The following is an 18359-nucleotide window of genomic DNA, read 5'->3' on the forward strand; positions in this document are numbered from 1 at the left end:
CACTGTAGTGTCCCAGAGTCATTCGTGAGTTTTTTATTTTTATTTTGTGAATCTATTAAACACTGATGTTTTTTAATTCTGTAAAATTACAGCCAATGAGTTTAATGATGGCATTTATGTAACCTTACAGATGCATTCGTCAATGGGAGGGGGGTTCTGTGACTGTGGAGACACTGAGGCCTGGAAAACTGGCCCGTACTGCAAGATCCATGAACCGGGTTCTGTAGATCAGGTAACCCATGCCATTGAGCTATCACATTTTTCATATTATTATGCAGTTATTTGACTGACTCTCTGTCTCGGTACAGGTTTAATATCCCTTATTTAGGTTCATGCACAAATAAAATATATTTGTGTGTATTTCATGTGTTTGATGTGCTTATACATCATAAATGCAAGATACCCCAAGATACCTCATTCAAATATCAAATATTCCAAAATATGGAATAATCCATTATTCAAAATTCGTCTGGTACCGAGCATTTTGGATGAGGGATACTCAACCTGTACAATACAGTTTGTTTAAGTACTAGCTCTGAGCATGTGACTATCTTCTATTTCAAGAAGCCCATTTCTACACTATTGCTAACAGAGGGCTGGTTCCTATCATTTTATTAACACAAATAAGACTTTTAGGTGATACTGGATCTGTTATTTATTAACCGTTATTTATATAACGTACGCATATTCCGCAGCGCTTTACTGAGAATATTAGAACATTCACATCAGTCCCTGCCCCAGTGGAGCTTACAATCTATATTTCCTACCACATGTACACGCACACACAGACATTCTAGGGTTAATTTTGTTGTGAGCCAAGTTACCTACCAGTATATTTATGGATTGTGGGAGGAAAACGGAGTACCCGGAGGAAACCCACGAAAGCACAGGGAGAATATACAAACTCAGCATAGTTAGAGCCATGGTGGGACTCCAATCCATGGCCTCAGCGCTGTGAGGCAGTAATGCTAATATATATCCACATCTGTCTGTAATACAAGTAATTTCTAGCACTGACACAGCCCTGACAAATCACTCAGTACACAGCGCTGTGTGCTGAGCGATCTTGCCATAGCAATCTAGCATTGCTCAGAACGCTCAGCAAATTGCTACACATGTCTGTCCCTTTACACTAATGTGATAGCTATGTATATGGTAAATATTTTGAGCGCTAGAGTAGTAACCTGCAGAAAAGTGGAGTCCGGGCACTCCAGGCTTAAAATACATTGATCAATACAATAACTAAAGCTCTGTACACATGGAGCAATTTGGTCGCTGAGCGATTTTGGCTTAATATCGTTCAGCGACCAAAAAAACCCCGATGGTCGCTGATCAAAATGGAGCCACTGAAGGAGAAAGCCGCTGGTAGCAGAGGCATCTCCTCCGACCAGGGACCAGTACTGGGATGGTCACAGGAGCGCACTCCAGCAGATCTATCCCTGGCGATATGTGCTGAAATCGCCCCTTGTATACAGGGCTTAAGTCTCCACTATTTATTATAGTTCGTTAATATATTGAGTGCAGATCCCCTGTGATAGGGTCACTGATCTGTTTCAAACTAGGGATGGCCATTGGTGTAGTCACCATCGATGGTTGCCATTGATGGCGATGCTACAATAGTAAAAACTATTTAATGGATGACCTTCCATAGTTTTACCTATCGACGGTAACCATTTTCTTTGACTGACTGGCCTGTGGGCCAATCAGAATGTGGGGCTTCTTGCGTATCAGGGGACGGAGCTTTGCTCCTTCCACTTGCAAAACATTGGTTTTGCTATGCCACCGATGGCAAAAGCATTCAACATCGGCCATAAACCATCCCTATTTCAAACTTGCTGGATAATGTAGAGAGGGAGCTGTGAAGACAGAGATTGGAGGTGGGGTGGAGAGTTTGGGCTGAAAACTTTCACAGCTCAAAGTGAAATGAAAAACTTGGCACTGCTCAAAGTAAAAGTACATGGCAGAAGCTGTCCTTTTGATGAGCTTTTAACTAGTGGATATATAAAAGCATTAACGTTCCATACACACTGGGCATTTTTGCCCAGCGTGTATGGACAGCGATGATCGCTATCATCGCTGGGGGAAAGTCTCTCAGTGCATACACACTGAGCGGCTTTCTCCCCTGCACGGCACTGTCAGCAGGAAAGCCGTCCACAAAGCCACCTATCTGCTGGTCGCTGAAAGAGAAGGACACTAGCAAGAGCTTACATACTATATGGAAAGGGTGAACTGTAAAGGAAACATGATGGAGGGATAGAGAAGAGCAGTACTGAGTTATGAAGCCTGATACACTTTACTAAATCTAATTATTGAGTGTGGGTTTTTGTTTGCTCAAGGGAGGGCAAACGTAAGACAGAAAAAGAGCTTTGTGGGCGCACTCTTGTATTTGTAAATATGGAATTAAATTAAAACTTAACATTTATTTCGATCTTTTAATATATATTGACCAAGGTTAACAATAATAAAAAGGAGAGTATAAGGAGTTAGAAAAGGGTACCAATAGTATGACAAATATGAAAGATATAATATGTAGAATGTTGTGTGATGGCACCTTTCACTTTTCACACTTTACTCTCCATTCAGCGCACTACGTCCTTATCATCATTGACATGTGGACAATGTGATTATGGGCGAAAATGAATGGTTTTAATCACCTATAGGTTCGGATCACCTGTAGGGATATAGATTACCCCAGCAACAGTATGTTGGTATTATCACAGCTTGTATTGCTCATGCAGTAGGCGTGTCCAGTGCAATTATCTTAGGGATACCTCTATTCATACCACACCAGATGTTCTTCAGGGGTCCCCCATAAGAATACTATTCTGGTCCGTCACTGATTAGCTTCCAAGTTCGGGAAGTGTTTGGGCATTTCCAGTGAGGTATGGTGGTATTTTCTGAGGTTTTTATTTCCCAGAATAGAAATTGCCTGGTTGACTGCGGATTAGCGCATTTATAGCTGACTGGATACCAAAATTGTGTGGTCACCAATGGACTTGCAGCTACATATGTATCACTTCAATAATTGCTGCAAAAATGACATTACAGAGGGAGAAAAGAAACATACGGAAGGGAGGGAATGGGGGGAGAGGGATGGGAAGGGAGAGGTGGGGAGGGTAAGTAGTGGCAATTTGTGATACAAGAGGCAAAATTGCCTATTTAGTATGGATGATATTTAAGTTTAATTAGGGCTGTTAATCAAGTCTGCGGAGTTCTGGTAAACAGGGGGTTAACTGCCTGTGTACCAGGTATGACCTGCCTGCTTATTTCTGGTGGTCAATTCCTCTTAGCAAACAAAGGGGGGTTTATCCAGTATCCACAGTTGTATATTACAATACTGCTGTCCCAACAAAGTATTTCAGCTCCGACAAAGGGTTAAATACCTCCGTGCCAAATATAGCCTGCCTGCTAATTGCGGATGGTCAATTGTAATTCACTAAATTGTGTTATCCTGTATCCACAGTCAAAAGTTTACAAAAACCCCCCTTTGTTTGCTAAGAGGAATTGACCACCAGAAATAAGCAGGCAGGTCATACCTGGTACACAGGCAGTTAACCCCCTGTTTACCAGAACTCCGCAGACTTGATTAACAGCCCTAATTAAACTTAAATATCATCCATACTAAATAGGCAATTTTGCCTCTTGTATCACAAATTGCCACTACTTACCCTCCCCACCTCTCCCTTCCCATCCCTCTCCCCCCATTCCCTCCCTTCCGTATGTTTCTTTTCTCCCTCTGTAATGTCATTTTTGCAGCAATTATTGAAGTGATACATATGTAGCTGCAAGTCCATTGGTGACCACACAATTTTGGTATCCAGTCAGCTATAAATGCTCTAATCCGCAGTCAACCAGGCAATTTCTATTCTGGGAAATAAAAACCTCAGAAAATACCACCATACCTCACTGGAAATGCCCAAACACTTCCCGAACTTGGAAGCTAATCAGTGACGGGCCAGAATAGTATTCTTGTGGGGGACCCCTGAAGAACATCTGGTGTGGTATGAATAGAGGTATCCCTAAGATAATTGCACTGGACACGCCTACTGCATGAGCAATACAAGCTGTGATAATACCAACATACTGTTGCTGGGGTAATCTATATCCCTACAGGTGATCCGAACCTATAGGTGATTAAAACCATTCATTTTCGCCCATAATCACATTGTCCACATGTCAATGATGATAAGGACGTAGTGCGCTGAATGGAGAGTAAAGTGTGAAAAGTGAAAGGTGCCATCACACAACATTCTACATATTATATCTTTCATATTTGTCATACTATTGGTACCCTTTTCTAACTCCTTATACTCTCCTTTTTATTATTGTTAACCTTGGTCAATATATATTAAAAGATCGAAATAAATGTTAAGTTTTAATTTAATTCCATATTTACAAATACAAGAGTGCGCCCACAAAGCTCTTTTTCTGTCTTACGTTTGCCCTCCCTTGAGCAAACAAAAACCCACACTCAGTTGTTATACTGAAATCGTGGGCGCACCACCAATCTATGACTATTAAAATTTAATTAATATAGTCCTCATGTTGGTCATCAAAATGAACTAATAACCAATTAATCTACGTCAGTGCGGCTCCAAACCCTACCCCACATTCCTAAATCTAATTATTAACAGTTTTTCTTATATAGCGCACACATATTCCGCAGCGCTGTACTGATGTTTGAACATTCACATCAGTCCCTGCCCCAGTGGAGCTTACAATCTGTATTCCCTACCACATGTACACACAGACACACATTAATTCATTCTAGGATTAATTTTGTTAGGAACCAAATAACCTACCAGTATATTTTTGGAATGTGGGAGGAAACCGGAATACCCGGAGGAAACCCACGCAAGTACAGGGAGAATATTTTAAAGCCACATTTGAAGCTGGGGAGACCGGTAGACCGCTCACAATGCCCAGTTTATGTAATGTAACCGGCTCCTTTTGCCTTTCAGGATACTGGATTTCGACTTACTGAAGAGCTGTTGTCCCAGACTCGGAAAGTGTTCCCTGTTGTCATACAGTACATTATGGACATGCTGATCTGGGAGGAGGCCAACTGTCTGCCAGCATATCTGAATACAGGGTATTATATGGTTGTGTTTAATACATGCATTGTGCTTGTTCTCTCATTTAGATTGTGTTCTACAATGTCAATGTTTTATATAGTAATCCATCTATTATGTCATAGTTTAACTACACAAATTGGCCTATTCCTGGCTTAGATGAACAACTGGAATGGCATGCAGTGTTACCCATACCAGAATTCATTTTTAATTAATTCCCTCATTTTGCTTAGATGATTTAGGGGGGTATTCAATTATTTCAGACTATCCAATTGCAGACATTTTCGTCACTATTGAAGGCATTTTTTTTTTTTTTGAGTGAAAAGACATTGGCAAAAAATGCCTCAAAAAGCTGTGAAAATGGATGCAGTTTCACTGTCAAAGTGTCAAAAACACATGTATCGGCAGCTAAATGATCAAATTAGTGGGTGAGAGAGGATTGGCACACGCGGCATATGATTTAAAGGGTGTTTATTACGGAGAACCAACATAAGAAAACTACCTGTGGCAAGTATAGTCATTGGGGTATCTGGACGGAATGGCATCATTGGATAGACGGCAACTAGGTCTACAAGCACTAGGTCAACATGACTGAAGGCCGACACAAGCATTATGTCGACATGGGAAATGTTGTCAGTCAAAAAAGCGACATGGGGTTTTTCACGTTTTTTTGTCCTGAATGTCAGCATGGACATTGAAACCTAGCACTGTGTCCCCTTGCATGGCTCGCTGCACTCTTCATGCTTTGAGCACACTATTTTATTCTTCCACCACACACTAGTGGATGGTAGGGCATGAAATACCGCCTGTCGGCACACATGTCAGTTCGACCATGTTCCCGTCAATGCTTTACTTCTGTCGATATAGCGTCACTATCTATGTACATTAATAATAAGGTGGTGAAAATAATAACAGTCGAATAAATATATATTAGATGTGCCGCAGCATCACAGTTTAGGGACTCGCTGGACAACGTGTTGCTCAACACACATTGAGAATTATTGAAGCTTCCATGGGTGGAACAGTTTTTTGTCATGGTGGAAGAATAATGCAGAATGAAACACGTTGTTCCCTGTGACACTCTGCCTCCCCCTACCTCTGCCTCTCCCTGTCACCCACTGCATACTGTGAACTTGGGATGGAGTGGAGGAGGGGGACACAAGTTATATTTTTGCACCCTGGCCCACAACCCGTAAGTTCCACCAATGATTCCATCCTTTTACTATCAAAACTCATCCCACCAAATTAACATTTATTTGACGAAAGGTCAAAATGATTGGTATGTACTAACTAGACTGTTCTAACTGTTCCTACTTCTGTGCAGCCCAGAAAAGCCAAACCATTATTACTGTGTGCTCTTCAGCGACGAACACCACTCAAATGATCACTTTATCTACAGTCTGCAGAGATCCCTGGGCTGCGACATGAAGGAGGCCCAGACACTAACCAGTGCGACCGAGAGAGAGGTCAGTGGGTTATGTGCCATTAGATCATACTACAGCTGACACTCCTAAACTGTAGCGCTACATTATTATTATTTATATAACCACGCCATGTTATTTAGAGAACATTTGCCACGCCTACACACACCCATTCATTTTAGTCAGCAGCCAATTAACTTGTGAGTATGCTCTGCCACAAACCAGAGCACCCAGGGAAAACTCACATGAACACATGGAGCACATACAGACTCCATACAGATAGGACATCAAACTTGAGACTCCAGCTCTAGACTGTTTCTACTTCATATAAACATAATTTGTTTAGAATGAAGCTTTATTATAAATTATATATATTATATATAGGCCTGATAAAGTGGCCGGTTAGAACACACCAGCCAATCAGCTACTGTCGTTTTAAAAACCCAGCCTGTAACTTGACAGTTAGGAGGTGATTGGCTTGTAAGTTCTCACCAACAACTTTATCACTTCACCAGGCTTAATACATCTTCCCCTGTCTTTCTGCATGTCCCCCAAATACTTCTTCTCAGAGCTTATTCCAAGCATCTAATAGACATTGCCCCCTTTTGGCAGCAGGTCACATAGCTAGGAACTAATCTGATACTGATCGGAGTCACTTGTCGTTGTTTCATTAGTTGTCATTGCTCTTGGTATACGGGTGCACTTGCAATGGTTGCTATGGGTTACAGTACATATTTTGCATAAACACTTGGTTTATTTTCTAAACATACACTACATGACCATATTATTTTTTGCTGCATTTCCGCAGAGTTGGGCAATTATCAGTTTACAAAATTTCTCCGACAGGGTCGCACAATCGTTAAAGAAGGCACTTTAGAGGAATGCCGGGAGACCACAGAGAAACTCAAGGTAATGACCGGAACACCTGGTCTGTAACACGTCTACAATGTATGATTCCTCGTCCCTTTTCCCCAAATATGACTTACCCCTTCCTTACTGCCCTGAATCCATTATTATTTTGAGGCCTCAATTTTCTCCCCATTTACATATTCCTGATTATATTATTGTTATCATGTTCTTCCCTCTCAGACCTATTCGGAGAACGTCTCTCTGCGGCCGTTCCACGTGGAAGTGTTGCATTCTCTGGTATTGGCACATCAGGCCTTTGCTTGCAGTCTCGGGATCTGGTTGAACAAACTCTTGGCAAACTCAAGTAACCCTTCTGAGTTCTATGTTTGTGCTGGGGCTATAGTGCCCATCATGTGCAGTGTGTGTTCCAGATTTATCTTGTGCTCTGCTACACTTGGGGCCAAATGTACAGTAACAGGGTGTGAGAATCCGAAAGTGAAAGATTTTGGAAGCGTTGTCCCATTTTTTTTTTTTAAAGCGGCAATCATTTACATGGCAAATTCAATCTGGTTTTTCAGTGTAAATGATTGCTGCTTTAAAAAAAAATGCGAAAAATCTCTCACTTTCAGATTCTCACACCCTTTTACATTTGGCCCTAGATAATGATGCAGATAGATGATCCACGTGTGTGGTCTTTGTAATGGTATTCCGATAGATTCAGCTTAGACAGGAAGCTAGACTGAGACAGGATACAGCCATTAACATGTAACTTTATTAAATATAATATGAGGTTTTTGGCATGGTTTTGCCCAATAATATGAGCCTGCCCACCACCTGTCAGGATAAACTTGTCGGACAGGTCCCTAACATTATAGGGGTTCCCCTCTGGGTGCACAGGGCACACCCTATCCACCCCATCCAAACCACCCAAGGGTACCACACAAAAATATAAAGTTAAATATCAGTGTTATGGGGCCCACACATGGGGATATTTTCTGAGCATTCTCAGTGATGCTAGAACACTCAGAACGTACAGCAAGATCTCTCAGCACACAGCGATGTGTCAGTGCTATGTACTGTGAGATCTGGGCCTGCTCAGTGATATTACTAGATTTATCCACCATGATGGATATTAATCGTCTAACCATTGCGATGCGCGAGGCTGTGCATCATTGTGGCCCCTAAACACGGAGCGATGTAGGGGCATTTTCTAAGAGATCTAGTGAGGTTGGTTAGAAAATGAAAATCACCCAGTGTAAATAAAAAGGAAATAACAATGAAACGGGACTGGTCTGGACTTTTCATGGATACTAGTGTCTATTGCTATTGTTTGTGTCCTGGTTAGCTCAGGCCTGTGATGTGACTACGTGTAGTCAAAATCTAGTCAGGCGATGTGGTTGACCGCACGCCGCCATCGCTCAGGGGTATACACGCAGAGTAGTCAGTCTAGTCAGATTGCTTAGAAAACATCTTATAATCACCCAGTGTGTATGCCCATTAAGTGACTGATGTACTTCAAATTGATCTAAATATATTATCATTAGTATTAGTATTATTATTATTGCTAATCTAGTTAATTACTTTGTGTTTTCCTGCTGGTATTTACCATGCTAAATGTTATTCCTTATTTGTTTTTTAGGTGATTTCCGGCAGATTTTCTGTCAGGTTTGTCTGAAGTCGTACACAACGTCCTCTTCGAAAGAGTTGTGCTATGTCAGATTGTTAATGCTGTCTGATGCCAAAGTTCATAAAGGTGCGTCTCAGGCAATATTGAGGTGTTGTGAACTCCCCAAAAAATGCTTTGAAAACAACAACTTTTGGGCGGATTATAGGCCTGAAACAGAGTTGTATGTAAACACGATGTTTCCACACAACTCCAGTGAGTTTTAATGTGCACATGTACAGATCTGTGGCTGTGAGGATGGTTGCAGTGCGCGTTGAGCCGCAGCATGATTGACATGCTGTGTGTTTTATGGATTGGAGTGGCAACGGGTAGCATTCATAATTACAGGGGTGTACAAGGCCCATGCCAAGACCAATGTCTGCGACTTCACTTGTTCCAGACATGCTCCGTAACGTGAGTTACACAGATAACCGATGTTCACACCGATGATCCAATTCTGTGTCTGTTTTATACACTCAGGCTAAAACGCACCAACAAATGCACTTCAGTACCTCAGTAAGGTAATACAAAATGTAATGTGCAGATGAGATTCTAGTATAGCATTATTTTATTTTCATTTATTGAAATGGCGGCACAAGGGTCCTGCAGCGCCTAACAATACATAAACAAGCAAAATACAAACTAATTGCAGTACAAATCAAAGAAAATCTAGGACAAGTACATGGTAAGTAAAGACAGTTGCATCAGGGGACAGGACACTGAAGCTATTTTTTGAGTGGAAATATATTGTAAGAAAAGCACATGAGGAAAGAGGGCCCAGCACCTTAGCGCTTACATTCTAAAGGGGCGGGGCATTCATTCCAATGTACCGACCTATGTGTTTTACTTAATGCTGTTACAAGCTTTGCAGTGCTTTTTGTGCAAGGACGCTCTCACTGATTGTAGTTGAAATGTGCTGCAGTCACGTTTTGCACTTGCTTTGTCTTTGTGAAGTCTGCTACATCTTGTGTTAACCAGAAAACATGTATTGCAGTTTTCAAGAGTATTCTTCATGATCTGATCTTCAGCAGTTTCTTTATGGAAATGGAGTATAAGAAATTGTTCGGTATTGAGTTTGTGAAGGTAATGCGTTAGAGTGTCCATTGGTCAATACGGTCTTTTGAAACTTGGTATTGATGAATATTGTCCATTACGTTACATTTGTGCTACATATAGTATGTTTAGGTATTACTGGACAGTTATGGGTTACAGCGCCCACACATGGACAAATCTGGTAATGCCATTGATTACTAAACAGCCTGATTTTCAAGCAATTTAGGCACCTAGTTGGACAACTTCAAATGCTCAGATGTTGGACCAAAGAAATGTGTTTGCACAGCATGGCCTGTGTGACTCCCATCACTCATTCCTTAAACACTCATAATGCTGCTGGGATCATTCAGGAACCAGAAGAGTTCATAGCCCTTGATGATTCCAGAATATTAAGGGGGTATTCAATCTTGGGTCATGGCTGTCGAGCTGGCCCAACAGCCGTCACCCTGTACCGTTCTCGGTCTGCTCGATCGAGAAATAGCAAGCGGGATTCGATATCCACCTGATGCGGGACGACAAGGGGGCGTGGCCACGAGCTGCGGCTGGGAAGAGGTGAGCTGCAGCCGGGAGCTTGTAAATTCCCGGCCGTTCTTGGCAGAACGAGCCCGACGGCTTGTGAAGTTGTGGTCGTTCATCCAAGATCTCCTGTTCAATGCTGTCAGGGAAGACAGCATTGAATAGGGCCCTGCAGCTATCTCCCCCATTGGGAGATTGAATACCCCCCTGAGAGTGATATGGAGCTGGGAGATCGATTAATTTATTTATTCTTATATATTTACAGTTTCCTATATAGCAGAGCATATTCCATTGCACTTTACAATTGGAAACAACAGTGATAAAACAAACTGGGTAGTAATAGACTGATATAGAGGTAGGAGGGCCCTGCTCGTGAGTTCACAATCTATAGGGATGTTGTATGATTGGGTTGATATGTTGTATGGACTAATCTATACAACATATCTGACATGGTATTATTTCTCTACAATAAGTCTAGGTAGCATATGAATATTAATTGGGGGCAGCTAACTAGTATATAGCTGGTAATTGGGGTGTATCTAAGTAGCATATAGCTGGCCCTTGGGAGTATCTGAGCAGCGTGTGGCTGGTAAATTGGAGGCATCTAAGCAGCATATTGCCGGTTAGTGGGAGTGTCTGAGTAGCATATAATTTTTAATACGGGGCATCTGAGCAACATACGCCAGATAAGTGGGGCATCTGAGCAACATACGCCAGATAAGTGGGGCATCTTAGCAGCATGCATACAGATGGCAATTGGGGAGCAGCATACATTCTACTGGTAATTGGGGAGGATCTGAGCAGCATATGGCTGGTAATTGGTAGATATATGATTAGTTTACGGATAGAAATCAGGGGGCATCAGCAGCCTACGGCTGGTAACTGGTGGGCATTTAAGCCTTAAGCGCCGTATACATGGGGCGATTGGTGCCTCTTGCTAAGCGATACTGCTCAGCACCAGTGATGTGTGCTGAGCGATTTGTCACAGCCAGCGTTCTCTGGTGAGCGAACACTGGCGATGAGTAGATTCATACTGCATGGAGTATAAATTCAGCCCGGCGATGGGGACCCGCTGGTCTGTGCATCACAATCGCTGGGGTGCCTACACACGGAGCAATCTGTGCTAGTCAGATCCCTCAGAAATAGGGCTACAATCTCCCCGTGAGTATGCTGCATCACTATTGTTTCTCTCATTGGGCCAGATGTATTCAACCTGGTGAAGAGAAAAAGTGGAAGGAGATAACGCACCAGCCAATCACCTCCCAACTGTCATTTTTCAAACATAGCTGATTGGCTGGTGCCTTAACTCCTTACACTTTGGCAGCGAGCCCCTGACTGGCGAATATGAGCTCCTGCGGCGATTGCCGCAGGGAGCCTGAGGACGGTGCCAGGCAGAGAGATGGTAGTCTCTCTGCCTAGCCCAGACCTTTGTGGGGGGTTAGGTGGGCTCCCCGGGTGCCAGGCAGCACAGGCTGCCCCCCCGGGGGTGCCAGCAGGGGGGCGTATATTCACTACACACGATCGTAATGATCGTGCAGTGAATATATGAATATGTAATGAGCGGCTCGGCTCCGGCGCCCCCTGCTGGCTGCTGTGTAAAAAAAAAAAAATATATATTATTTTTAAAATTAAATATATATTCATGTGCTTACAGCACATGAATAAAAATAGCATGCCCCTCCTCAGAATAAAATTCCTGATTTTTTGACACCAAATGTAAAAAACAAAACACTTTATTTTAAAAGTTCACATTCCACTTCACCATAAAAAGATAGCGATTGCTACTCGGTGAGTCATGGCGAAAAAAACCTTCAAATGTATTCGCCATGTGGTCATTGAATAGGGTGATTCACCGTTTTTGTCAGAAATTCGCCAAACAGCACAAATTCGCCATAAAAACCTGGCGAATCAGGCTCATTGAATACCGCCCTTTATCTCTTCACCAGGCTTAATTCATCTGCCCCATTATGTGAATCATATAAATTAAGATATTTGCAATACTAAAAAAAAGTTTTTGAGTAACATGATTTGTCTACTTTTGCTCTATGAGTACTTGAAAGCAATTGCATTTGTATGTGCTTAATTTGCTTTATGATGGTCAAGCAATGGTCACTATACGAGCCTGTCCAATCAGTGCAGTGTTGTGTGTATACAAACTGTCCAATCCAGAGATCTATTACTATTCATCCAATTGTTTATTGTCACAATGATTTTATATAACCTTTGTGGTTGGCATATAATATACTGTATCCGCCTCCTGCTGCATGTGCATTCCCTGCAACCCATTCCATGCAGCGCAGGTGGCTCTATAAACACTGCTCACCTCAAAACAAGACCTATTTTATTATGGCATCAGTGTGAAATAAGACCTGTTACAGTTACTGACATTGTTCCTCTTGTGGTTTCAGTGTTACAAGCAGGTTCAAAAAGAATACATGGATGACGATCGAGACAGGAACGTCTCAGTGACTGCTATTTCAGTTCAGGTTTTCACCGTTCCCACCCTGGTATGTAGGAGCACCTGTGATAACCCATGTAGAAGGCATCGCCTGCTGTAATAACACATTGGAACAGTTCAGCTACACATATCCAGAATATGTCTGTGGAATCTGTCACTAGCTTCCAGAAAAATAGTATAGTCTGCTGCCAACGATTTTGAGATTAATTTTATGCTCCTGATAATGAATATGCCATGCTAATTATTTTATGGGCCCTAGATTTTGAGGTGTGCATATGTCTCCTCCTAGTTTTAGTGAGGAGATATGAATGTGTTATGTGTATCAAACGTGACTACTAGCTACGTTATCACAAATATGTCATTGTTAAATGAAAGGTAGTTGTTAAAAAGCAAAACTACTGTACGTTGCTTCTGTTAAGTTATGCAGCCTAGACTAGTAAAGGTACTTCAAAGTAGTAGAAAATAAGAGAAAATCATTGAATTTTATACACATACTCTGTACCTGCCAACAGACCCTGCCACTAACATTAATTAATCCTCAGATGTATAGGCGCATTAATACAAATCATATATTTAATTTTAGAATGCTTTTTCGCATTGTTCACTTTCTGATATCTTAGTAATATTGTCAGCACATATATTGGTTTTTTTAATGTCCAAATGTCCCCCGCACTTAGATTTTTTGTTTTTCATACTCACCTGTTCCCTTGGCATCCATCTTCAAGGGCTTTCTCGGTCCAAATGTTGCATTCCAAAGTGAAGTTATGATGTCAACCGCGCAATGCATCATTGGAACTGGGAATGCCCAGCAGATGGAGGCCGGGGGACGCCTCTGAAACCAGGTGATATGAGTTTTTCCAAATTCTGGAATAATCCCTTATCTAAAATGCTCCTGGTCCCGAGCATTTTGGATAACGGATACTCAACCTGTATATAGTTCAGCGTGCTGTGTTAGTCAGCCGTGGATAACAGTCATTTCTGTACAGGCTCGGCTGCTCATCGAGGAACAAAGTGTAATCAGAGTCATCACGGAGACCCTTTTGGAAGTCCTTCGGGAATATCTAGATCCAGATAACAGGTTTAACTTTCAGGGATACAGCCAGGACAGATTCTACAGAGTATATGCAATAATCTTTGATCTCAAGTAGGTGTATATACCAGTACTGTGCTTCCTATGTCTGTGACATTATTTATTTATTAAGTTAGTTATATAGCGCACACATTCACATCAGTCCTTGCCCCAGTGGAGCTTACAATCTATATTCCCTAAAGAAAAACTTAGATGAACCCAGCGCTATAGATGTATTGCTTGTAGGTGATCTGATAAGCTGCACCCTTAAGGTGCCGGACTTACTTATTAATTCACCCACGTGTTCCCGTAGCAGTTTCTTTAAATCCTCGAAGTTCTAGCTGCACATAATATAAGGAGGAAACTTACTTAAGAATTCTGACCCACGTTCAAACAAAGGTATCTTTTATTGCAGAATCAGCAGTCTCAGCATGACATATAATAGGCAGATGACACTTACTTTAAAATTCTCACCCGCATGCATGTAGCAGTTTCTTTAAAAGGCCAGACTCCAGTGGGGTTAAAAGCAAATTTAATAGATATCCACGAACAAAAACATGAAACGGCAGAGAGGATAATGGTGTCCCGGACCAAGTCTGTAGTAACGGCACTGTTTTGCGCTGCAGATGCGACAGGCTAGCAGTCGCGACAGGCTAGCAGTCTCACAGAGGGCGGTGGTGAGGAGGATGCCGAATTCCTCTCTGGCGCTGACCGAGTGAACGGACAAAGCGTGCGGCAGGACGTCAACGCGTTTCGGATACTCTCTCCTTTTTCAAGACATTAAGCCGCACGCTTTGTCCGTTCACTCGGTTTAGCAAAAGATGAAGTCTTATGACGAAACGTGGGTTGCTGCCTTAACCTCCTCTCGCTAAGATTCCAACGTCTAGTCAGGCTCAACAGCCATAGCGCTAGTAGCAGATCCAATTTAAAATAAGAACATTAACATCATTCAACATTCAGTGTAGACCATTTTTGAATTAAAAAAATATTACAATTAATTTAAACATTTGGTAGTTGTGTATTTGCAGGGCGCCCACTAAACTATTTGCTTTTTGTTTTCGTGCCATGCCATCCGATCTCACTAGTTAATTTATTCACTGCACCCTGGCTGCGCATGCAAAATCGCATGCGATTTAGCACAACACCCCCAGGATACACGTCTATGTGATGCAATGGGATATAGCACACCCCCACTATCCACGTCACCCCTAAGCGTGGCGAGCCCACTATCTACGTCGGCATGGAGTTGATTTTATAAAGAGCCCGAAGCGTGGCAAGGGGACACGGAATACATGTAAAGTAATCCGCGGCCCCTCACGGGGCTCTCCGCACTCGCCGCACTTTATAAAATCAACTCCACACCGACATGGATAGTGGGGGTATGAAAAGGTCGGGAGGACGCGTTCTGCACCCCTCGCCATGCTTCGGGGTGACGTGGATAGTGGGAGTGTGCTAAATCCCATTGCATCGCATAGACGTGTATACTGGGAGTGTTGTGCTAAATTGCATCGCACTCAAAATCAAATGCGATTGTATGCGATTTTGCGTGCGAGTTGATCCGTGGCCAGGGTGCAGTGAATAAATGAACTAGTGAGATCGGATCGCATCGGACAGCACGAAAACGTACCATGCGATGCAATTTCACTACGCCTGCGTACGTATGCAAATTGGACGCCCTGCAAATACACCAAACATTTAAACCAGTTTGAATTGCAAAAAAATATTTGGATGGCAAAGGGTTCATTTTTACTGTGTTGTTTACATGTTTTTAAAAATGTTGCTTTTGTGACAGTATGGTCATTTATACATAACGTCTCCTTTTATGTTAGTATTTTAATAAAGCTGCTAAATACTAGACATTATCCTCATCTGGTTAATTCTGAAACGTGAAGTTGGTTTACAGAAACCTTAGTATATAATGCCAGTGGTCGCTGAACCCCCTATCCACCTATATATACTAGTAAGCCCACTCAAAGCTAATGCTTCCAAAACTAGCAGATGTAGTTTCACTTTCTGCCAACAGATGGCAGAGTTTCAGAGCCACACGGACACTAGACATATATATTATAGTTTTATATAATTTATTTGTTTTGGCCCTGACGTCACCTCCCCCTGCCTTTCTTTTAGATACATCCTCATAAGTAAACCTACATTATGGTCAGAGAAACTACAAGTCAAGTTTATAGATGGATTTCAGTCTCTACTACGTGTTCTATTGTGTATGCAGGTAATTTCAGAAAAACATAAGGGTTTTAAAATGCATTGGCACAGATTATCCCCAATACATTACTGTGACCTTATCCAGTAGACCTAGGCTGTATACTGCAGCACATAAGGCCTTATTCTGGTTCACTCTTAGAGGCAAATTCCTTCTCAAATGGACAAAACCATGGGCACTGCAGGGGGGCAGATGTAACATGTGCAGAGAGAGTTAGATTTGAGTGGGGTTTTTCTTCAAAGTGAGATCTATATTGCAGTGTAGAAATAAAGCAGTCAGTATTTTCCCTGCACAGAAACAAAATTAACTCACCCAAATCTTTCTCTCTCTGCGCATATTACATCTGCCCCACCTGCAGTGCACATGGTTTTGTCCATCTGAGAAGGAATTTGCCTCTGAGAGTGAACCAGAATAAGGCCCATAGTACCTTGTCCATTTTTGGCTACTATTAGGGGTATTCAGTCATGTCCGGATTTTTGGGGCTCCCAAAATATCCGGACATAACTATTTAATGAGGCTGTTCTAAGCAAAGCCGAATCCGCAGGCAAATATTCAAACGTCCGACCAAGTAGCAAAAAATGCTACTTGGATTGAATAGATGAAAATCGTCAAAGTGCCTATTTTTTTTTTGAACGTTGGAAAAATGGAGACAGATTGAATATCCCCCTATATCTGAAGAATCGTTGGATCTTACACAGCTCAAACACCGCAGTTAGATAATATTATGGCGTGTTGTCGGGTCTTTGTCATTGAGCCATCCCAATCAATATCTGAAAAAGATCATTGGTGTGCCTGTGACTGGCCATTTGGCTCCCAGGCCTTCCACAAGGGTTTTTTCCTTGCAGCTCTCAGTCTCCGTTCCCCTCAACGGCGTCCGCCACCCCTGCCCGCCTCTCCTGCTGCCCAGCTCACCTGTGTCCCCCGCCCGCTGCCTATTTGTCCGCTGACGCTGCCCTGCTCTCCCCCTGCAGCTCCCTGGGATTTGCATATGATAAATTGCATGCGATTTATCATATGCAAAACTTGGCACATCAAGTGCCTAATCATGTGTGACCCCTTCCGGGGAGCTGCCGGGGAAATCAGGTCCGACTTGTCCTTCGGACAAGTAAGACGAATGTATGGGCGCCTTAACACTTTAGAAGTAGTTTGTGATTCCTGGGTGGAGACAGGGAGGTGTTCTAAAGTGATCACATAACATATGTTATGGGAGTGGCAACGCTGGCTCTGGGAGCGCTGCTGCTTTCTCAGTCACAAATCCACTGCTTCAGAGGCCATGTTTAGTTGGGTGGGAGGAGAGTATCTGGGATAGACGATAGGCTTCTGCAACAATCGATGGTACTAACAATACTGGTACAATCTCCATCGCAACTGCACAAGCCACAGAGCCTGAACTGGGCGTCTCAGCGCTTATAACCACCATCATTCGGTGGGGACAAAGGGAAGACTGAGGTTAGCTTTTGCATATTTCCACCACTGCTACTGAGTGACTGCAGCTGCATTACCAACCATCCCTGAATTGGGCCCAAGGTGCATTTATTAGTAGTGTGCTACATAAAGTATCCTAGATTTGCACTTAATAAGCTGAAGCCATGCATGTATTTTGTGGAATATTGAAGAGAACCTATGTTAATGCCATATCCTTTGTCCAGGGCATGGAGGCAATAAGTAGAATGATAGGACAACACGTTGAGATGGATTCTGACTGGGAGGCTGCAGTTTCTATGCAGATGCAGCTGAAGAACGTCTTGATGTTAATTCAGGATTGGTGCGCCAGCAATGTAAGAGCATATCTTGCCTATTGCTTTTCTCTGTGTATTCAGTCTGTGTTCAGTCATGTACTCCAACCAACTACAATGCAGTACACCAACCAACTACAATGCAGTACACCAACCAACTACAGTGCAGTACACCAACCAACTACAGTGCAGTACACCAACTAACTACAGTGCAGTACACCAACCAACTACAATGCAGTACACCAACCAACTACAGTGCAGTGCACCAACCAACTACAGTGCAGTGCACCAACCAACTACAGTG

The 18359-nt window shown here is 42.5% G+C and overlaps 1 protein-coding gene and 2 pseudogenes across 1 annotated transcript in view; 2 read left to right on the forward strand and 1 right to left on the reverse strand.

Moving 5' to 3' along the window:
* Positions 1-18359, forward strand: part of UBR1 (ubiquitin protein ligase E3 component n-recognin 1) — a 114287-nt gene that overhangs the window by 23794 nt on the left and 72134 nt on the right. The window contains exons 4-14 of the mRNA XM_083167135.1: positions 131-232; positions 4962-5092; positions 6397-6538; positions 7340-7402; positions 7583-7706; positions 8982-9095; positions 10000-10088; positions 12983-13081; positions 14019-14176; positions 16229-16328; positions 17969-18097. Of these exons, the coding sequence (XP_083023261.1) occupies positions 131-232; positions 4962-5092; positions 6397-6538; positions 7340-7402; positions 7583-7706; positions 8982-9095; positions 10000-10088; positions 12983-13081; positions 14019-14176; positions 16229-16328; positions 17969-18097 (1251 nt within the window). The remainder of the gene's footprint in view (positions 1-130; positions 233-4961; positions 5093-6396; positions 6539-7339; positions 7403-7582; positions 7707-8981; positions 9096-9999; positions 10089-12982; positions 13082-14018; positions 14177-16228; positions 16329-17968; positions 18098-18359) is intronic.
* On the reverse strand, positions 2777-2896 carry LOC146050880 (5S ribosomal RNA; annotated as a pseudogene).
* LOC146050869 (5S ribosomal RNA) lies at positions 3889-4008 on the forward strand (annotated as a pseudogene).

This window comes from Crinia signifera, chromosome 12 (assembly GCF_055691185.1).
Source record: "Crinia signifera chromosome 12, ASM5569118v1, whole genome shotgun sequence".
Taxonomy (NCBI): Eukaryota; Metazoa; Chordata; class Amphibia; order Anura; family Myobatrachidae; genus Crinia; species Crinia signifera.